Source organism: Pelodiscus sinensis, chromosome 22, assembly GCF_049634645.1.
Source record: "Pelodiscus sinensis isolate JC-2024 chromosome 22, ASM4963464v1, whole genome shotgun sequence".
NCBI lineage: Eukaryota > Metazoa > Chordata > Testudines > Trionychidae > Pelodiscus > Pelodiscus sinensis.
In genome coordinates, this window is record NC_134732.1 from 3,158,783 (window position 1) to 3,178,021 (window position 19,239).

The following is a 19,239-nucleotide window of genomic DNA, read 5'->3' on the forward strand; positions in this document are numbered from 1 at the left end:
TCTCCTGAGCCTCTGGTCTCTTGCTCCGTCTATCTCTCTCTCTCAGCTCTCCTCCGCCTCCTGCCTCTCTCTCTGTCTCTCTTTCACTTCTCCTCCCCCTCCTGTCTCTCACTCGGGGCACCGCGGAGCCCAAATGGCCATTTGGGTGCTGCACTCCCCGTGCTGCATGGGGGGCGCGGAGCCCAAACAGTCGCTTGTGCCACTTGCTCCCACGCGGCAGCCTGGCTGAGCAGCGAAGTCAGCCGAGCGCCACGGCGGGAGGCAAAGGGGGGCGGGGCGGTGACGTTCACGGCCAGGGGGCGGGGCCTGGAGCCACTGTCACACCACACATCACTGCGCCGCCCCTCCTTTGCCTCCCGCCGTGGTGCTTGGCTGACTTCTGCACCGCTCAGCCAGGCCGCCGCGGGGGAGCAAGCGTCCGTTTGGGCTCCCCCGTGGCGGCCCGGCTGAGCGGTGCAGAAGTCAGCCGAGCGCCACGGCGGGAGGCGAAGGAGGGCGGAGCGATGATGTTCACGGCCAGGGGGCGGGGCCTGGAGCCGATGTCACGCTGCACGTCACCGCCCCCCTTCACTTCCCACCGTGGCACTCGGCTGACTTCTGCGCCGCTCAGCCAGGCCACCGCAGGGGAGCACGCGGCCGTTTGGGCCCCGCACTCCCCATGCAGCGCGGGCGGCCCAGAGGGAACAGCCAGCATTTCGGCATTACAGACTCTCAGACACTGGGCTACTATATATATGATGATATGCAATGGATCAGTCCCCATTTCTAACGTCCTAAATGTACCATTAACACAATATTAGGCGATGTGACTTTATGCCGTTAGAGTGTCAGGGTGTACTCTATCAAAAGGAAATACCAAATCTAGTGCCAAGGCTCAATTCACTTATAAAGCACCATGTTTTATGAGCGATATCAGCCAGCGAGGCAAGACGGTTACTCACCTCGCAACGTTAGATGAGCGCATGCCACCTGCACAGCTGTTGGAAAGTTTTTCCCTAGCAGCTCCCCGTCGGGTCAGCTGTGCAGCCCCCTGGAGTGGAATGGCGTGCTCTGTATACGGCCCGGTATACTTCTTGCCAGCTACTCCCAGAGGGGGGCGGCGGGGAATCTGGGATATGAGCAACGGCCGTGACAAGGTGAGGAACCATCTTTTCGCCTTCCACTGCTTGCTCATGTCGATCCCAGTGAGGCGCTTCCCAAGCCTTCCCCAGGTGCCGGGGGTGGAGCCAACGAGTCTCTGACTGCAGAACGGCTGCGCCGAAGCCCTTCTGCTCTCCGGTTGGAGGCATGACGGCAGAATGCGCCCTGAGTGTCGCCCTGCGGATCTCCTGACCGGGGGCGTGAGCCGGGAATGTGGCCGAGGGGAGTGTGGCGTTCCGGGGGTCCTGGAGGCTGTGCAGCCTGGCGCGGGTTTGCTCCACGAAGAAGCGGATGCTTCGAACAGAAGGTCCTGGAGTGTCTGTTACATCTCTGGAGGCAAACTTCCCTTTGAACGCCTGGCGACCTGCTCCCTTCTGTACCTGTCGTGGAGGGCAGCCTTCCAGGGGCTAGTACCTCGGCTTCCTGCATCGGAGCTCCAGGTTCAGAACTGTCCTGTGTGGGATTTCATGAAGACAAGGTCCAACGTCGGCCCACCCGGCCTGGCTGCCCAAGGCGATCCCTTACTCCCACCCTGGTCAGGAGAGCTTCCTGCCAGGGCTCCCGCTAGCGCCTCAGCAAAGCCCGGGAGAAGCGCGGTAGGAGAGCGCTCGCCTTCAGAGCGACCGCACTGAACGCAGCGGTTTGGGGCCGTAGCGGAGCGTCCGAAAGGGCTGCCAGTCTCCCGGATCGTGGCTTGCTACGATCTGGCTAAGGCCCCCCTGCCATCTTTGCGCACGCCCAGTGAGCACAGAAAGGGCAGCGGGGACCAGAGGCAGGGGAAGGTAATGCCTTCCCAAACTGCCTGACTCTTTCACATTCAGCAAGGCCCCCCCAGACTCCTGCTGCCAGCCCTCCCCGTGCTCTGGGCCTGGGGTGGAGGTGCCAGCCTGTGCTCCCCATGCTTGGGGGGGTGGGGCAGGCCAGGGCTGCAGGGATGGGGATGGGGGATGGGGAAGGCTGGGATCATGGGCCGCTGAGTTGGATCTCACTGCAGCTGGAGCATTGCGGGGACTGGGAGCGTGGTCGCGAGTCCGAGTGGTGCCGTGAGGAGCGGTGCTGTGACCGTGGGCGGTGCCGAGAGGACAGCGCCCGCGATCCAGGCCTGGAACAGACAGGGAGATACTCCCCAGAGTCACCTCGAGCGGGAGCTGCAAATCTGGCCCACGACGCTCGCGTGAGCAGGGCTGGGACTCCCCGTGGCGCCAGGAGGCCAAGTGGTGGCGAGAGCATGACGTGGGGGCAGACAGCCCCACCAGGCCGGCTGGCCTCTGGATGAGTCTGGCGGTGGAGTAGCGGCAGCCTGGGCCAGCTGGCGGGAGATTTTCGCACCATCCTTTCGACGCGGCCTGGCAGGTGCAAGGCAGAGTGACGCCCCCAGCTCTCGTCTCGGAGAGCCCCGCGTAACAGGACTCGGCATGCGAACGGCCGCGGCGCCCTGTAGCCCGGCCATGGAGGGACCCTCATCTGCGACATCCGGGACAGAGGGCGGCCCAGCGGCAGCCGGTGCTGCTGGGGTCCTGCCGTTGGCGGGGGAGCAGGCACGGTGGCAGGATACCGAGGCCTGAGGTGCTGGTGAGCCTCCGTCCGAGGCTGCCACGTGAGTCCTTCTCTGGCGCTGTTCCGGAGCTCGCCGGAGGGGCCCTGCGCACCGAGGTGCTCGGCGCTGGGTTTTGGCTCTGCTGGAGCCAAAGCTCCCATTAGCATCTGCGTCAGGCAAAAGTCCCCTCCTTCCTGCGTGAGGGTCGGAAGATTTGCAGATCCTGCACTTCTCCCACTGGACACGGGCCCGGGGGTCACCCGCAGGCACAGGTTTCACACACGAACTGCAGGTCCCAGAGGGAACGCGGGCGGGAAGGGGAAACCCCCTCGCGCCCGCTACAGACGAGCACGGGACTCACTGCAAAGCAATGCCAGGGAAACGGGGAACGCTCGTGAGGCCGGAGCGCCGCCCTGGGGGTAAGAAGGAACGGCGGGCGGGGGATGGAGTGTCGGCAGGGGTCAGACAGAGCTCCATACCAACACCCCGCGCCTGAGGGCTCCACCGCCAACCCGACAGAGAGCTGCTAGGGAAAAGCTCCCCCTCAGCCCTTCCAACCCCTGAGCACGCGGCACGCACCCGCCAGGAACTGAAGGAGGAGCCTTTCTTTAGACAATCCCTTGAGGAGAAGCTGATTAAAATGGCTCCCTTATAGCCAGGCTTTGCTCCTGGTGATCCCAATCCCCCTGATTTCAGTCAGCCCCCGGCCCAGACAGCCTGCCGGCGGGCCAGCTTACCTGCACAAACACCGGGAACACGAGCACTTTGGGGGCCAGGGTCACGTAGGTGCCGTAGCTGGAGTGCGGGACATGAGGCCTCACAACGGTGCAGTTCTGGTAGTTCCCATAGCTCTTCATACTCTGCACTGTCTTCATCAGCCTGGATTTCCGCCCGGAGCCGGCATGGGACTTGCCTTTCCCTGCACTTCCTGGGAGGGGGAAACCCAAACGAGAGAGAGAGAGAGGACGGAATGAGCGAGGGTCCAGCCCGCTGGGCGCTGCGTTTCCCGACGTCGCCGGTAACGCAGAGGGAGCAACGCAGCCTGGACACCGCAGGGAACCCGTCCCAGTGGGGTCAGACCTCTCAGCATTACTGGGCATGGAGCTGCGCCGGCAGCCGCGCGAGCCTGGCTTCGTATTCGATCCCAGGTTGACCGAAACAGGGGCCACGTCCTCACCTGGCATCATAGGCACCGACCCCACGGCTGCGCCGGGGCTGGAGCACTCACTGGGAAAAATCAGTGAATGCACCAGCGTCACGCTCCCCCCTCAACCCACTCAACCTTACCCCCCCGCCCGCTGGCCTGCTCCTCCCCTCCCAATGCTCCTGGGGTGCAGCAAACAGATGGCCTGCAGCATTCACGCAGCGCTGCGAGGACAGGAGAGGAGCAGGGATGGGGGGTGCGTGGGGGAGGAGGCAGGTGGGAAGGGCTGGGGGATGTGGGCCTTGGGGGAAGGGGTGGAATGGGGATGCGACTGGAGCAGGGGTGGGGCCTTGGGGAAGCGGTGGGGAAGAAAGGAGTGAAATGGGGGCAGGGTGGGGACAGGATTTGGAGAAGAGGTGGAGTGAGGGCGGGTCTGGGGTGGAGCAGGAGAATCAAGCATCACACACACACACACAAACCCCTTGCCCCACACAGGGGAGCAGCCCAGGGGCTAAGGCTGCAGAATTACTAGTGGCCTAAGCACTGCCTGGGGAGGACAACGAGCACCGCTCCTCCCCAGCAACAGCATCTGCGGGACGCTCTCTGGGCTGAAAATGGGGATTTCCAGCATCCCGCCTGCGCCCAGCAGAGCACCTCCTGGTCTGTCTGGGCTCGGTGTGTCTGGGGCTGCTCTGTGTCTAGGGGCCTGTCCCCGGGTCCCCACTTTACACTGGCTATTTCAGCTCATCGAGCTCGGGAGAAACTCGGTAGCCCAGCAGGAAGCAGGCGAGCGGTTCGCCCCTCAGGCCCCCAGCTCCTGGGCTCGCTGGCTGCCTGCAGGTGTAGCTGGGGCTGCCGGGTCAGGGAGAGGAAACAGCAGCCATTGAGTTACAAGGCCCAGAGGATTCCAGCCGGTGGGAGCCGACAGGCCGAACAGACCCTGGCACCTCTGGAGCCATCCCCTGCCGCCCTCTCGCAAGCCCAGAGCAGCTGGAGGGGCCGGCCTGCAGGGGGGCTCCCCAGGAGGCAGAGGACGCCGTCTCCCGGCACTGCCTACCTTTCCCGGGGCGGGGAACGCCTGATGGAGCGGCCGTGCTGTGGAGTCTGTTCTCTCAGCCGGCACCTCGCCCAGGCGCGCGGCTTCCTGAGGCGTTACACAATCCCCCGGCCCAAGGAAAAGCCTCGCGCCCGCGCGCACGGGCAGGCCCAGGGCCGCTCGCCACGCTGGACCTTGCCCAGACTCAGTGCGTGACAGGACTGTGCTCCGGCTCTGGGCTTTGCTTGGGGTGGCCCAGAGCCCCCCGGAGGGGACAGGCGAAGCGGGGGGAAGCACAGACTTCTCTCCGGTCCCCGGGCGAGCAAGCCGCTGGCCTCCTGCAGAAAGAGGAACTGAGGGCTGCAGCAAGAGCTGGGCAGCAGAACACTCTGCAACCGGACAAAGGCACCAGGGCCGCAGGGCTGATTGCTCAGCTGATAAGACTGACACACGCCGGCCCTGGAAAGCCACGTGGTTGGGACAAACCCACCAGCCCCAGTCACACAGCTGGAGCTGCAGCTGCCCCAGTGGCGAGTGTCACGTTACTGGATCTTGAGGGGAGCAGCCAGATCACTGATGCACCCATAGGTGGGGGTGTTGGCCCCAAAAATGGTATAGGAGGGGGCCATGTGAGGTATTGAATAGAAGCTCACTGTCTGATAATCCTATGTACGCTGTTCATGTGTTTGTAGAATGTCTGTGTGTGCCATTATTAGCATGTAATTGTATGGATACTGAAGATTTCCCAGCATGTGGTTGAGCATTGGGCTGGGCCTGGCCTGTGGACATGCTAATTAGCGAGGCCCTGGGGGACAATGGCTCTCAATGGGCCGAGGACACACCAGTCAGGGGGACTGTAAGGAGCCCCGGATTTGAGCAATTCGCCCTGAGCGGACGCCCTCAGCTGTGCCCAGACACGGCCCGGTCTGTCACAGTGGCGTAGTCGGCAGGATCCACAGATCTGGGTCAATTGAGCTTTGGGATCAGGACCCCACGCTGTCTACATTTGATTTTTGGTGTTGAGAGTTTGGTTGGTTAAAGAGCCGCTGCGATGAGCCTGGGATTATATGAGAATCTGGGCAAAAGTGCTCTGAAGGATTTGTGCTTGGGGAGAGGCATTGCCTTTAGGAAGAGGGCCTCTAAACTAGATCTGGTAGTGTTGTTACTAGCCAGAGATGTGGATGAAAGGGAGCAGAAGTGAGCCAAGGAAGCTGCTGAAAGAAGGCAGAAGGCAGATGAAGAAATTGCTAAGAGATGGATCGGGGACTTGAGATGAGAAAAGCAGAACATGCAGAGAGAATGGCAGAGTATGCAGAGAGAAGGGCAGAGAGGGCCAGACGTCAGCTTAAGGGAATGGCGGAGCATGCAGAGAAGATGGCCCGAGCCAAGGAGGAAAATGCTAGACTTGAACTTCAGCTTAATAGACTAATGGAACAACAGAGACTGTATCCTCCTGAAAGTTCGATGTATAACCGTGTGGGTATGTGGTGTCACTATGACATGGCAAATGGTTGTAACCCAGCTAATGTTGTAACCCAGCCCCAAAGCATGTATGTGGGCTCTGAGGGGTATACAGGTGACTCTGGGAAGTTTTCTGGGGCTAGTCCGTTTTACTATAACCAAGGGGAAAGTGTCTCTACATGTGTGCCTGTGGCAGATAGCTGTGTGTCTGTGCAGGGGGGCAGTGAGCCTGTGGGTGAGGGCCCGTCTGATGCCTCAGAGGTGAGGCTGGAATCAGAACCAGGGCAGGAAGAGCCCAGAAGTCAGGGAAATGTTTCTCTGGGGCAGTCTGGAGTGGCTGGCCAGAGTGAAGTTTTAGTTGAGGAGTTGTTGGCTGGTGAGGTTTGTGGAATTGAACCTGCACAAGCTGAAAGTGATTTGTGTGGAGAAGCACAGTGTGTGCAAGCTGGCAATTTGGCGGGTGGAAGTAGCAGTGGGTCAGTAAAGGAAGCTGTCTCAGTGGCTAGCTGTATGCCTGAAATTAGCCAGGGGTGTTTGGACAAGGGAGAAACTGTCTCTGGTTGTCTGTCCGTGTGTGGGGAAGAGTTTCTTCCTTTGTCTAAGGAAGTTGCCCCACAGCCTGCGTTGGCTGAGAGCAGTGGTGTTGTCCCAGAGTTGGGTCTGGATACAGAGAAGGCCCAGAAAGGAGGTGGCTCTAAGTTTGTGTCGGCTGGGAAGAAGGATGAGGTGACTCAGGTAGATCCAGACAGTTTCATGCCGGAACCCCAGAAATCAGACAGTGGGGACACTGATATTGTGCCTGATGCTGCTGTGTTGCTGGAAGAGGGGGGAGCAACTCTGTGGGACCAGGGAGACCCCTTAGCCCGGGCACAAGGAGAGAATGAGGGTATGTTAACTCTGGAGCCTAATGATGGTGTGGACGTTTACAGCCATCTAGAGAGCTGCAAAGGGAGAGAAGGTGCCTCTGACCCTGTCTCTTGTGAGTCTGTCTGTGTGCCTGAGAGGGGATTGTCTGTGAATCCACCTGAGGGGCCAGAAATGACCCAGGGAGTAAGGGAATTGCAGGAGGAGTTGGTTGGGGCTCAGCAGGGCAATGCTACTGCAGAGCCAGAGAAGGGTGAACGGTGGCTTAAGGAAGCTCATAGGGAGGAGAGTCCTGGCAGTGCTTGTAGCAAGCAGTTTGCTGTGACTGAGGGAGGTGACAGGGCCTTGCTTGGAAAAGGCATTCAGGAGAAAGCTCTGCCTGTAAAAGGCAGCAGCTTGGTGTGTGAGGCACTTGTGTCAGTGCCTGACAGACAGCATTTGTCTGTTAACAGTGACTCCACTGAATTGGGTTTAGAGAAACCCAGTGTGGACGATTGTAAAGAGGTCTCAGAAGGACAGAGGGTTGTTCCAGATGAGGCAGGAACAGCCAGAGTATTGGAGAAGTCTGATAACCAAGTGATTGTGTGTGACCAGCTTGCTGGGAAGCCAGTGTCTTTGGGACAGGATTATTCCCAGGTGGATGAGGAGAGTGGAAAGTTAGTGTCTCAGAGTCAGGAGAAGGACTATGTAGCTAAGTATGCAGAGCAGAACAGCTGTGTGGTCACTCTCCCTAGGATGCAGGAGGTGGCAGTTACGCTCCCATCTCTGGACACAGTGAACACTCATAATCAATCGGGGAAGTTGAAATCTAGTTCCATGTGGAAACAGAAAAATGTTGGCGTATTGTGGGGCCATGCGGGTGCCCATAGCAGTGCCAACATTTTTATGGCTGACCTGGAACAATACGCCAACATTTTTATGGCTGACCTGGAACAACACTTCCTCAGCTCTCGTCCACTTACACCCCTTCTCTACCTACGCTACATCGATGACATCTTCATCATCTGGACCCATGGGAAGGAGACTCTGGAAGTATTTCACCATGATTTCAACAGCTTCCACCCCACCATCAACCTCAGCATGGACCAATCTACACGGGAGGTCCATTTCCTGGACACCACGATACAAATAAGTGATGGTCATATCAATACCACCCTATACCGAAAACCTACCAACCGCTATACTTACCTGCATGCCTCCAGTTTCCATCCCGGACACACCACATGATCCATTGTTTACAACCAAGCACTGAGGTACAACCGCATATGCTCCAACCCCTCAGACAGAGACCTACACCTACAAGATCTTCAACAAGCATTCTGTAAACTGCGATACCCACACGAGGAAGTGAGGAGACAGATTGACAGAGCCAGACGTGTACCCAGAAGCCTCCTGCTACGGGACAAGCCCAAGAAAGAAACCAACAGAACACCACTGGCCATCACCTATAGTCCCCAGCTAAAACCTCTCCAACGCATCATTAGTGATCTACAACCCATCCTGGACAATGATCCCTCGCTTTCACAGGCCTTGGGAGGTAGGCCGGTCCTTGCCCACAGACAACCCGCCAACCTGAAGCATATTCTCACCAGCAACTACACACCGCACCATAATAACTCGAACTCAGGAACCAATCCTTGCAACAAACCTCGGTGCCAACTCTGCCCACATATATACACCAGCAACACCATCACAGGACCTAACCAGATCAGCCATACTGTCACTGGTACATTCTCCTGCACATCCACCAACGTAATATATGCCATCATGTGCCAACAATGCCCCACTGCTATATACATTGGCCAAACAGGACAGTCCCTACGTAAAAGAATCAATGGACACAAATCTGATATTAGGAATGGCAACTTACAAAAACCTGTAGGGGAACACTTCAATCTTCCTGGACACACAATTGCAGATCTAAAAGTAGCCATCCTGCAGCAAAAAAACTTCAGGACCAGACTTCAAAGAGAAACTGCTGAGCTACAGGTCATCTTTAAGTTTGACACAATCAACTCTGGATTAAACAAAGACTGTGAATGGCTTGCTAACTACAAAAGCAGCTTCTGCTCTCTTGGAATTCACACCTCCAGGTCAGCTGGTAGAAGTGGGCCTCATCCTCCTTGATTGGATCCACCTCGTCATCTCCAGCCTGATCCTGGCCTGCATATTTATTCCTGCCTCTGGAAATTTCCACTACATGCATCTGACGAAGTGGGTCTTTGCCCACGAAAGCTTATGCTCCTACACTTCAATAAGAACCAAGTACATCCAAGGAGGACAGGCCCAGGGTGGGCAGGGAGCGGGTCCCTGGCGTCTGTTTGCCAGAAGAAGGGAGTGGGCGACAGGGGACGGATTGTGATGATGCCTCTTCCGTCCGTGTTGTCTGCAGCACCTGGCATTGGCCGCTGATGGAGGACAGGACACTGCGCAAGATGGACCATTGGTCTGGCCCAGTGTGGCCATTCTGATGTTCTTATCCAGAGCTGAAATGTACCTGCCCCCTGCTGTAACCACTGGGCCCTGCCCCCTTCCAGAGCAGAAAGTGAGCCCAGGAGCCCTGGCCATCTCCAGTGACCAGGTCAAGGTACAGATTACAGTGTTACGGCCAACCAGTGTCCTTTCAGTGCCTTGTCACAAGAAGGCAGACGTTCGTATTAGAACAGCAGAATGGGTCTATTTCTCTGGGGATTCGACACAGCGCTCCTGCCAGCTAACTGCTACGTTACCTGCCCAAAAGCTAGAGTTTTCCGGTGCCATAGTAGCCCTGGAAAGCGGTGCTGTGTGGGGCAGGAAGGAGAATGGATGTGCTGCTTGGCTTGCACTGAGCATGCTCAGTAGCACCGCTGAAGCCGCTGTTCTCAGTCTGCGCCCCCACGCCCTCACTCTGCCCCCGGCCATCACGGCTTGCGCCGGTCCCTCCCCCCGCCGCGTCACGCTGGGGCTCCTCACAGCCCGCTCCTCGCCATGCCCGGCTGCGCGGCGGGGGAGAGCACTTGGCACTTGCTCCCTGTGCCTTGCTGGCAGTGGGGGTCCCTGGGGCGCTGCAGGGCAGCCTCCGCCTGGTGAGCGGCAGGAGGGAAGCGACGGAAAGGTCGGCCCCAGCCCCAGAGGGGAGGCCTGAGGAATCTCTGCCTGCCCGGCCCTGGCGTCACCTGCTTCCACTCAGGGATATGCCCAGGCCTGGCCTGAGGATGCCAGGGCGGGCCAGAGGGGAATCTCTGGCACAAGCCCTAAGCCTAGTGACCCCGTGTGGGTCCCAAACGAGAGGAGGGCGTCCCTGGGTCCCCACCCCCCACCCAAGGAGTGAAGCCAGCAGCCTCTCTCCTCCAGCCCTGGCAGGCACGTTTCAAGCCTTAGGCCCCTGCAACGCACCAGGCCACATTGCCTGGCTCCCTGCAGCCTCCCCTCCTGGGCCTCCGGCTGGCTCTGCTCGCCGGGCTGGTCCCGCTCAGCCGTGCGGCCGCACGAGGCCGCCCCGTGGTTCCCAGCAGGGGGACTGTCGCCCAGGACCCTCCCTGCTGTGCCAGGGCCCCTCCGCCGAGGGGCCCCGCAGCCACTGTCCCAGCGGCGACACTTACCCACAGCAGCATCCTGCTCCTGGTACACAGGCCGCAGCAGCTGGAAGACACAGAGCAGGCAGGGCCTGGTGACTCCCGGCAGTTCCGGTAGGGACACCCCAGCCGCCGTCAGCCCTGGAGCCCGGAGATCTCACTTCTCGGGCACGCCGAGGACAGCCTGGTGACCTACCTGCTGCAAAGCCTCCCCAGCGACCCCCGGCTGGGCACAGCCCGGCGGACCCACACCTGTGGGACAGCCAGCCTTCCCGCCACTGAGCACACCGCCCCAGCCCCCCCGTGCAACCCGCCGGGGGATGGGAGGGGCCTTTGGGACACAGCACCGGCAGGGACGCCACATTTAGCAAAGGCCACAAGAGCATCGCCTCCCCCTGGGCTAGAGTCCCTTCAGATGGGCAGCAGCCCAGACTCCCTGGCGGGCCCTTACCCTCCCCCCCCCATCTAGAAGGCCTCCCCTGCAGACACCACACACCAGGCGTCCCGGTGGCAGCTTGGGGGGCCAAAGGGATCACTGAGGTTGGCCTGTGCCACGCCCCTAGGACCTTCCTTGGGCCTGCGCAGGGCCAGGCTGGGGAGGGGCAGGGCCTGCCAGGGAGCAGCAGAGAGGCTGAGCTGGAGGCAGGATCACAGACTAGCTGGAGCTGTGGGGTGTCGGCCCCCTGGCTGCAGACCTCACGTGCACCCAGAGCCCAGTGCCCCCCTTCCAACACCTGTGTCTGGCAGCTCCACGGCCTGCATCCCCCTCCCCAAAGGGACCCATGCAGGGGGGACCTCGCTGGGACTCAGGGGACCCCGGGGCCCCACAGCTCCAGAAAGCCAGAGTGTCAGAGACAGAGCAGGTCTCGGGCCACCAACAGAGCCGCTCCGACCTCCCGAATCCTCCCCGACCTCCCTGGTTACTCCCCGATCCCCTTTTGGTTTTTTGTTTGACAAATTTTTGTCTGGTATTTTTTTTGAAACCATCTGGCAACCCTCCGGGCGAGCCTAGGACCAGCCCTGGTCACAGACAGAGCAGCTCTGGCTCTTGGGAGTAGGGCAGCGCTGTGTGTGCGGCCGGGGCCTGGCTCCCTTCAGGTGGGCGCTGCCCCTAGGGCCGGTGCTCCCCGCAGGTGTGGCTGGCTGGCGGGCTGGTCCAAGGTGGCCCTGGCGGGCTGCCGCCCTGGCCAGCGAGAGGGGCGCAGGCAGGGCCAAGGCGCAGGTGTCGGGCGCGCGGGGGGCGGCCGTACCTGGCTGCCCGGGTTCAGGGGAGCTAAGAGGATGTAGTTCTTGTCCCCGTGGGCGGGGGCCCGGGACAGGGGTGGCATCGTGTACTGGCTCCGCTTCCCGACCTCCGTGTAGCGCGCCCAGTTGTTCAGCACCAGCCCGCCGCGCCCGTCGCCCAGGATGTGGCAGCTGTGGCGCTGCTCGGGGCGCGAGGCCACGGCGCTGTTCTTCTCCCGCTTGTGGGGCGGCGACTGGAGGTCGTAGGCGGGTTTGCAGGACGACCGGCGGATCACGCCTTCAAGGCCCGGCTTGATCTGAGGCACGATCCTCCACACCAGCAGGACGATCTGCCTGGGGCAGTTCCTGGGAGAGACCCGGCGGGGGGAGGTCAGACGAATGGGGCAGGAGGAGCCAGGCAGCCCCCCAGGGGAGCTGGACACGAGGCAGCGAGCAGCACTAGGCCCAGCCAGCCCCGAGCTCCGTGGCCACACAGACAGCCCCTCCCCCGGATTCCTTCTCCCTTCCCTCCCTCCCCCCCCTGCACCACCCCAAGGAGCCCTCCCTGCCCTGTCCTCCCCCTTCCAGCCTCCTGCACCCTCCCCTTAACACCCGAACCTCTGTGCCTCCTGCACCTCCCCTGCCCTCCGAATCCCCGAGCCCCACGACCCTGCAGCCCATGGCCCCACACCCAGGCTCCCGCCTCAGCCCAGCCTGGGGTCACCACGTGTTCAGGTGTCTCCTAAACGCCCCCTCCCCCCCCGAGGCGGCTCCTCGCACCCTGCAGCTGGCCAGCTCTCGGGGTGTCGGGTCGCACCACAACCCCGTCCTGCGTGTCCCACACGTGGCTGCCCCCACCCCACCCGGCGCCACTGGAGTGTGAACGGTCACCGGATTTCATGGGCCAGCTCCACGCATTTCCAGTGCTCCACGGGCTGCTGGTTCAGCTGCACCACAGTGTCCAGCTGCTGCAGGCCGGCCTTCTCCGCTGGGCCACCTGACGGAGAGAGGAGCCGTGCCAGCCCTCTGCCCCGGGAAGGGCTGAGGACAGGGCCCCGGTCCTGGGAGGGCAGGACACAGGCTCAGGCGAGCCGCTCCAGTTCCATGGCTGGGGCATTCGCTCCTTCGTCCCAGATCTCACCCCCCCATACTCCGGCCCTTCCCTCCCATAGTAACTCCCCACTGTCCCGTCCTACCCCCCAGGCCTCATACTAACCCCGTCCCGTGTCTCCCTACCTCCCTTCCTGGATCCCGTGCTAACCCCATCCCATCCCATCCCTCCTCACCCCCCCCCCCCGATCCTGCACTAACCCCGTCCCATGTCTCCCTACCCCCCTTCCTGGATCCTGTGCTAACCCCATCCCATCCCTCCTCACCCCCCCCGGATCCTGCACTAACCCCGTCCCATGTCTCCCTACCCCCCTTCCTGGATCCTGTGCTAACCCCATCCCATCCCTCCTCACCCCCCCCGGATCCTGCACTAACCCCGTCCCATGTCTCCCTACACCCCTTCCTGAATCCCGTGCTAACCCCATCCCATCCCTCCTCACCCCCCCCGGATCCTGCACTAACCCCATCCCATCCCTCCTCGCCCCCACTCCCCCCCCCCGGATCCTGCACTAACCCCGTCCCGTGTCTCCCTACCCCCCTTCCTGGATCCCGTGCTAACCCCATCCCATCCCTCCTCACCCCCCCCCGGATCCTGCACTAACCCCATCCCATCCCTCCTCCCCCCCACTCCTCCCCCGGATCCTACACTAACCCCATCCCATCCCTCCTCACCCCCCCCCCCCCGGATCCTGCACTAACCCCATCCCATCCCTCCTCACCCCCCCCCCGGATCCTGCACTAACCCCATCCCATATCTCCCTACCCCCCCTCCCTGGATCCCGCGCTAACCCCATCCCATCCCTCCCTACCCCCCTCCCTGGATCCCGTGCTAACCCCGTCCCATGTCTCCCTACCCCCCTCCCCAGATCCCATGCTAATCCCCATCCTTCCCTTTGCTCTGGATCCCCATACTGACCTCATCCTGCCCCTCTCTACTCCCCAGATCCTGCACTGACCCCATCCAGTCCCTACCTACTGCCCAGATCCTGTGCTCCCCCATCCCTTTCCCCCCCTACCACCTGGACCAGATCCTGACTCAGTCCCTTCCCTCCCTACTGCCCCAGTCCTGTACTCACCTGATGCACCCCTGTCTGACCTACTGGGTTCTCTCCCAGTGAGAAGGCGAATAGTGTCAGTGCTGGTGTTTGTTGGTGTTTTGTCTGAATGTTGGGCGGGGGTGACCTCTCTCAGCCAGTGCCAGTGCTAATATTAGACTGACACCAAAACACTGCAGGGCACCACACATACACACTCAGGTATCTACACTGTTATCACAAATCGCTATATTGTGCTATTTCCCACCATTAAAGATGGCAATGTGAGGCATAAGCACCAGGGGGCAGAGTTAAGGTGACTTTTCGTCCTTAATGTTGGCATTTCCTGACTGCTATGGAAATTCAGGGACTAATACTAAGGCCCCTGAAGTCAATAGAAAGGCTCCTTGTGGTTTCCATGGGCCATGGACCAGGCTATTAATGCGCTTACAATATCTGCCTAGGTGGAGTCCTCCTTACATAACACATTTTCCTCACACAATGAGCAATTAGGAAAAAACGAGTTGACACCATTTTTGTGTCAAACAGCAAGAAACGTCCCAGGTGTTTCTGCTGCTGCCTGAGCCCAGCAGTCCTGCTGGAAACCCGTCCCGCTGAGAGTACAGTGCTGGGCAGTAAAAAGAGTCACCTGGCCTCTGGCCTCATTCCACACAAAAAAGGGACATTTCAAAGAAATTGTCCCAGAGAAAAAGAAACTTCTGTGAGGCCTGAGCAGCGCCCAAGACAGGCACAAGCGCGGGACGCAAAGGGGGCTGGGAGGCCCCTTTCAAATCAGCCTGACAGTCAACGATGCATAAAAATGGGTGTCACGTTACTGGGTTTTAAGGGGAGCAGCCAAGATCACTGCTGCACCCATGGGGGGGTGCCTCAAAAGCGTATACAAAGGGGGCCATGTGAGGTGTCAAACGAAAGCTTATGCTCTGCTGATGCTGTATGTGCTATTCATGTACTTGTATGATGTCTGTATGTGGAGTTATAATTATGTACTCTGTGTTGATGTTGGAAGATTCTCTGTCTGAAGCAGAGCAACGAGCAAGGAATGCTCAGCCTATGGCTATGCTAATTAGCAAGGAGACAATGAAACTCTAGGTGCCAATACACACCTCAGGAATGTGACGGATACCTAAGGGCTACCAGCAGGGGACACAGGGATAGGCCACTGATCAGGTGACCTGCTGTAGCCAAGAAGATGCCAGGAGAGGCATATAAGTGCCATGTGGCACCCTCCGTCTTGGTCTGCAGCTCAGAGGCAGCCTTGCAGGGAACCACGAGCCAGAAAGAACTGTGGACCCATCCTGACATTGAATGTGCACTAGAGACTTTTAAGCCAGCAGTTATATCATCTCTGCTAAGAGCCTGCATTGAGAACTGGGTGATTCGATGCATGTAATGTATTATCCTTTATCAACCTTACTCTCGTGCTTTTCTTCCTTTTAGTAATAAACCTTTAGATTCTAAGGGATTGCCTCAGCATGATCTTGTGGGTGAGATCCAGGGTGTAAATTGACCTGGGAACTGTGGCTGGTTTCTTGGGACCCGACAGAACCCGTTCAGGGTAGGTGAGATTGGGTCTTATAACCCTTCACCAGTGTGCTAGGCCCGGGGCTGTTTGGGGCACGGAGAGAGCTGGGGTGTCAGGGGGGTTTTGCTCGTGAGGCTTCTGGCTGGCCGGGCAGGCAGCTGGAGCGCTCGGTGTGACTGTTTGTGGCCTATTTGGGAAGGGCCTCCAGTCAGGGGCTATAAGGAGCCCCGAATTTGAGCAATTCGCCCTGAGCGAACGCCCTGAGCGGTGCCCAGACCCGGCCCAGTCCGTCACAATGGGTCGTTCTCTTACCAGAGTCTACAGCCTGCACACGGACGGGAGAGTCGCAGCAGATGGTGAAGCCAAACCCATCCCTTCCTCGAGGGATTGTAATCTGCAAACAGACATCAGAGGCATCCTGTTAGCCAGGAAGGCGGCTACTGTGTGTGACCCAGTAAGAACCCAGCCTTTGCTCATGCAGCTCCGGGACGGTTTTGAAGGGCATTTACAAATCACACAACACTGAGCATTGCAGCCTGCAGGCAGGTGAGCCGGGCATCTTGTACACGAGGTAGGGAACAAGGCCCGGCCTTTCCCTTCTGTAGTATGGCAGTAATGCTGTTTCCCTGCCTCGCAGGGGCGCGGCAAGACTTAGTGTTTATAAAGCAGCCGGGATGAAGGGGCTCTGAAAACCACGCACATTATCGGGGGCCACAGGACACATGTGCCAGGGGCTCCGAATGGAAGGGATGGAGCGTGAAGGGGGTTTCCCACCCGCATTCAGGGGACAAGCTATCGGCTCCCCCATCACGCTGGTCCTGGAGGCTGTGACCTCTCGTTACTAGAGTGAAGTTCATGTGACCAAGGCTGGCCCCCAGCGGAAACGCAGAGTCACCGCTCCAATAAATGTTATTTCAGAGACGTTTGTCACGTTTCCTGGTGAACGGAGAGGGTGGGGGAGGAACCAACTGACCCTGATTTCTGAAAATAAACAGGCAGGGAGGGACGCAGGGTAAGCAGCCAGAGAGCCCGTCGGAGGAGAGGTTAATCCTCGCGCCTCAACGTCTTTTGCTCTAACAAAGTGCAGACGAAATCACAGGAGCGGCTGGTTGCGGGAGCTACGTTGCCCTCTCTCCCAGCATTTCCCTACCATGGCAGGGGGCTTCTGGAGCCAAACTCCCTTCTACTGGCACCATCAAGATCAGGCCCAGTCCCTCTGCCATGGGCGGCTTTGGGGGTTTGGTGGATCCAAACCAGGCCGAAATGCGGGCGATGGCTCTTCCGCCTGGCCTGTAGAGGGGGTTTCTAGGCCTGGGGGTCCTGACAAGAGCGTCCAGCCTGGGGCAGCGTGCAGCCCAACGCTGCAGAACCCAGCACTTTCCCCTGCCCCTGGAGCACCGAGAGACTCTGCCCTGAAGGGAGAAGGGGGGGTTATGTCACTCAGCAGCGGCCCCTCTCGCCTGTTCCAACGTGGGGACGGAGACCCAAAGGCCCGGGGTGCAAGCGGCTCTGTCTCACTCTGCCCCGGGGGCCGCACGGCGGATCGGCAGGTTCCCCGGCAGCCACGTGCGGTTTCTCCCGCTGCCCTGAAGAGCCAGACCACGGTCCGGCGCCCATTCTGGGCCACTCACAAGAGCACAGCACTGGCCACAGCTGCTACACGACTGGAACAGGAGCCCGGCTCTGCCCGTCACAGCAGAGTGGCCCAAACACTTGGGCTGGGCTGGAGTTCCCAGTTTTCACCGCGGCTGCCAGCACCCGTCCTGAACAAAAAGCACCCCGGTGTCCTGCAGGCGGGGGCAGGGCCGTGGGAACAGACAGGGAAGGGGGGTGCGGAGACGGCATGCGGCGCGAGTACCCTACGGGGCACCCAGTTATCGGAACTCTCCGCCCATGGCTTGGGAGTGAAACCAATTCAGAGCCCCGTATCTCACCATTACAGCCCTGCCTGAGAACTAGGTGATACAGAAGAACTCAGCAAGGGGGCTGGGGACCCCTCGGTCTGCCTGGGAGAGAGCCATGAACCCCACTGCCAAGCAAAGGGGAGTGTGTGTCAGAAATGCCGAGGCAGTTTCACCTACAGAGCCACGTTTACCCCAGTGACAGAGCCCCAGACAAACCCCGTCCTTCCGAACTGGGGAAGTTTTCTCTACAATGCTCAGCAAGATTTTTTCCTCGCAGCTGTCGATGGCAAATGTCACTCACTTGTCTTCCTAATGCGCCCCAACAAACCCACGGAAGGAGCCGCTCACAGTGTGCAGGGCCCTCTCTTCCTCTGCTGAATGGTAAATTGGGACACTACCTCCCAGCTTAGCGCTTCCCTGGGCCACCCGGAGCCATCTAGCATTCACACTCCAGCCATTAGCACAAGCTGAACTCTTGCTCCCAGCACGGGGCCGCTCTTAGTTCCACCGATCGGCCCGTATGCCGGCCGAGACCATTTACACCCGGACACACACTTGCCAGGCGTTTCCACGCTCTCTGCTCTCACGGCATCCGCAAGCCATCCCGACAAAGCGACACGCTGGAAATGCCCTGGCACATCCAGCCGGAGCAGCCGGGGGAGAACACAGACACGCACGCAGGCAGCCCCCAGACTTTGCAAGAGACGTGCCCACCCCATGGAGTCACCCGGCATCCGGATTCGCGGTACTAGGTTCCACAGACCTGTCGGTATCTCCGCTCCGAGCACACCTTGCACAGTCCATTGAAGCGATTCATACTCGCTGGCTCTAAACTTGCCGCCAGCCCATGGAAATTAAATCCCTCAAAGGAGCAGGAATCCTGGTTTCCTTGTATCATAACAGCAGGGAACAAGCCACAGTGAAACTGGCATGACCGCCCATGGGAACCCCGTTCCAGAGAAGAATGGCAGGAAGCCACCTTTCACCTCCCAAGCCCCTGTCTGTGCTGTGTGCCGCTTTACGATAAGCCAGAGGGCTTCCTGAAAACGCCGAGCCACAAGGAAGAGAGAGTTTGATATTAAAATTCCTGTCAACCACTCAGTATTCCCTAGTCCCTTGTCCGTCGCTGCGGCTTTTGTTCCTGCTGCATTCTTCGGCCGCACAGAGCACTTTGTTATCGCAACGTTCCCACACACACGTTGAGGGTGTGTAAAGCAGCGTTCACAGGCCCCGGCTGGACAAGCTTCACTTCAGTAAAGACGACTTCTTACGGTAGCGCCTTACAGGGATTCTGCTTGAGGACACCAAGGCAGAATCTGTTCTCACACAGCGCACAGGCACAATAGCGCTTTGTGTTTACGGGAGGGCGGGGGGAGCACGACCCAAAGCTTGGAGTTCAGGGGCACTCAGGGTTTAACTCCAGAATGAAAGGCACAGCGGAAAACGCTGCATCCAGTCAGATGTGCAGGGCAAAGCTGGATTGCGTGACACGGCCTCGTCACAGTGCAGCAGCGGCTCCCAGGAATGCCCGAGTCCCAGGGGAACCCGGTTCGAACGCAGCTAAACACAGCTCCTTCCAGATGCCTCCAGTGGGCCAGCATTCACCACCCCAACCCAACTGAGTCCCCCAGTCACTGTCACTGCAGCTCGGTCAAGTGGCAGCCTCAGAAAGCCACGCACAAGCAGGC

The 19,239-nt window shown here is 59.7% G+C and overlaps 1 protein-coding gene across 5 annotated transcripts in view; it reads right to left on the reverse strand.

Moving 5' to 3' along the window:
• Nucleotides 1–19,239, reverse strand: part of RGS3 (regulator of G protein signaling 3) — a 130,680-nt gene that overhangs the window by 79,576 nt on the left and 31,865 nt on the right. For 3 of the 5 annotated variants that reach the window (XM_075905326.1, XM_075905325.1, XM_075905327.1), the window contains 5 exons: nt 15,960–16,041; nt 12,852–12,957; nt 11,987–12,326; nt 10,764–10,803; nt 3,415–3,605 (listed from right to left, as the gene is read on the reverse strand). In XM_075905326.1, coding sequence (XP_075761441.1) covers nt 3,415–3,605; nt 10,764–10,803; nt 11,987–12,326; nt 12,852–12,957; nt 15,960–16,041 — 759 coding nt within the window. Of the gene's footprint in view, nt 1–3,414; nt 3,606–4,878; nt 5,399–10,763; nt 10,804–11,986; nt 12,327–12,851; nt 12,958–15,959; nt 16,042–18,314; nt 18,786–19,239 lie in introns of those variants that run through there. The other 2 variants (XM_075905328.1, XM_075905329.1) reach the window with 2 other exon arrangements.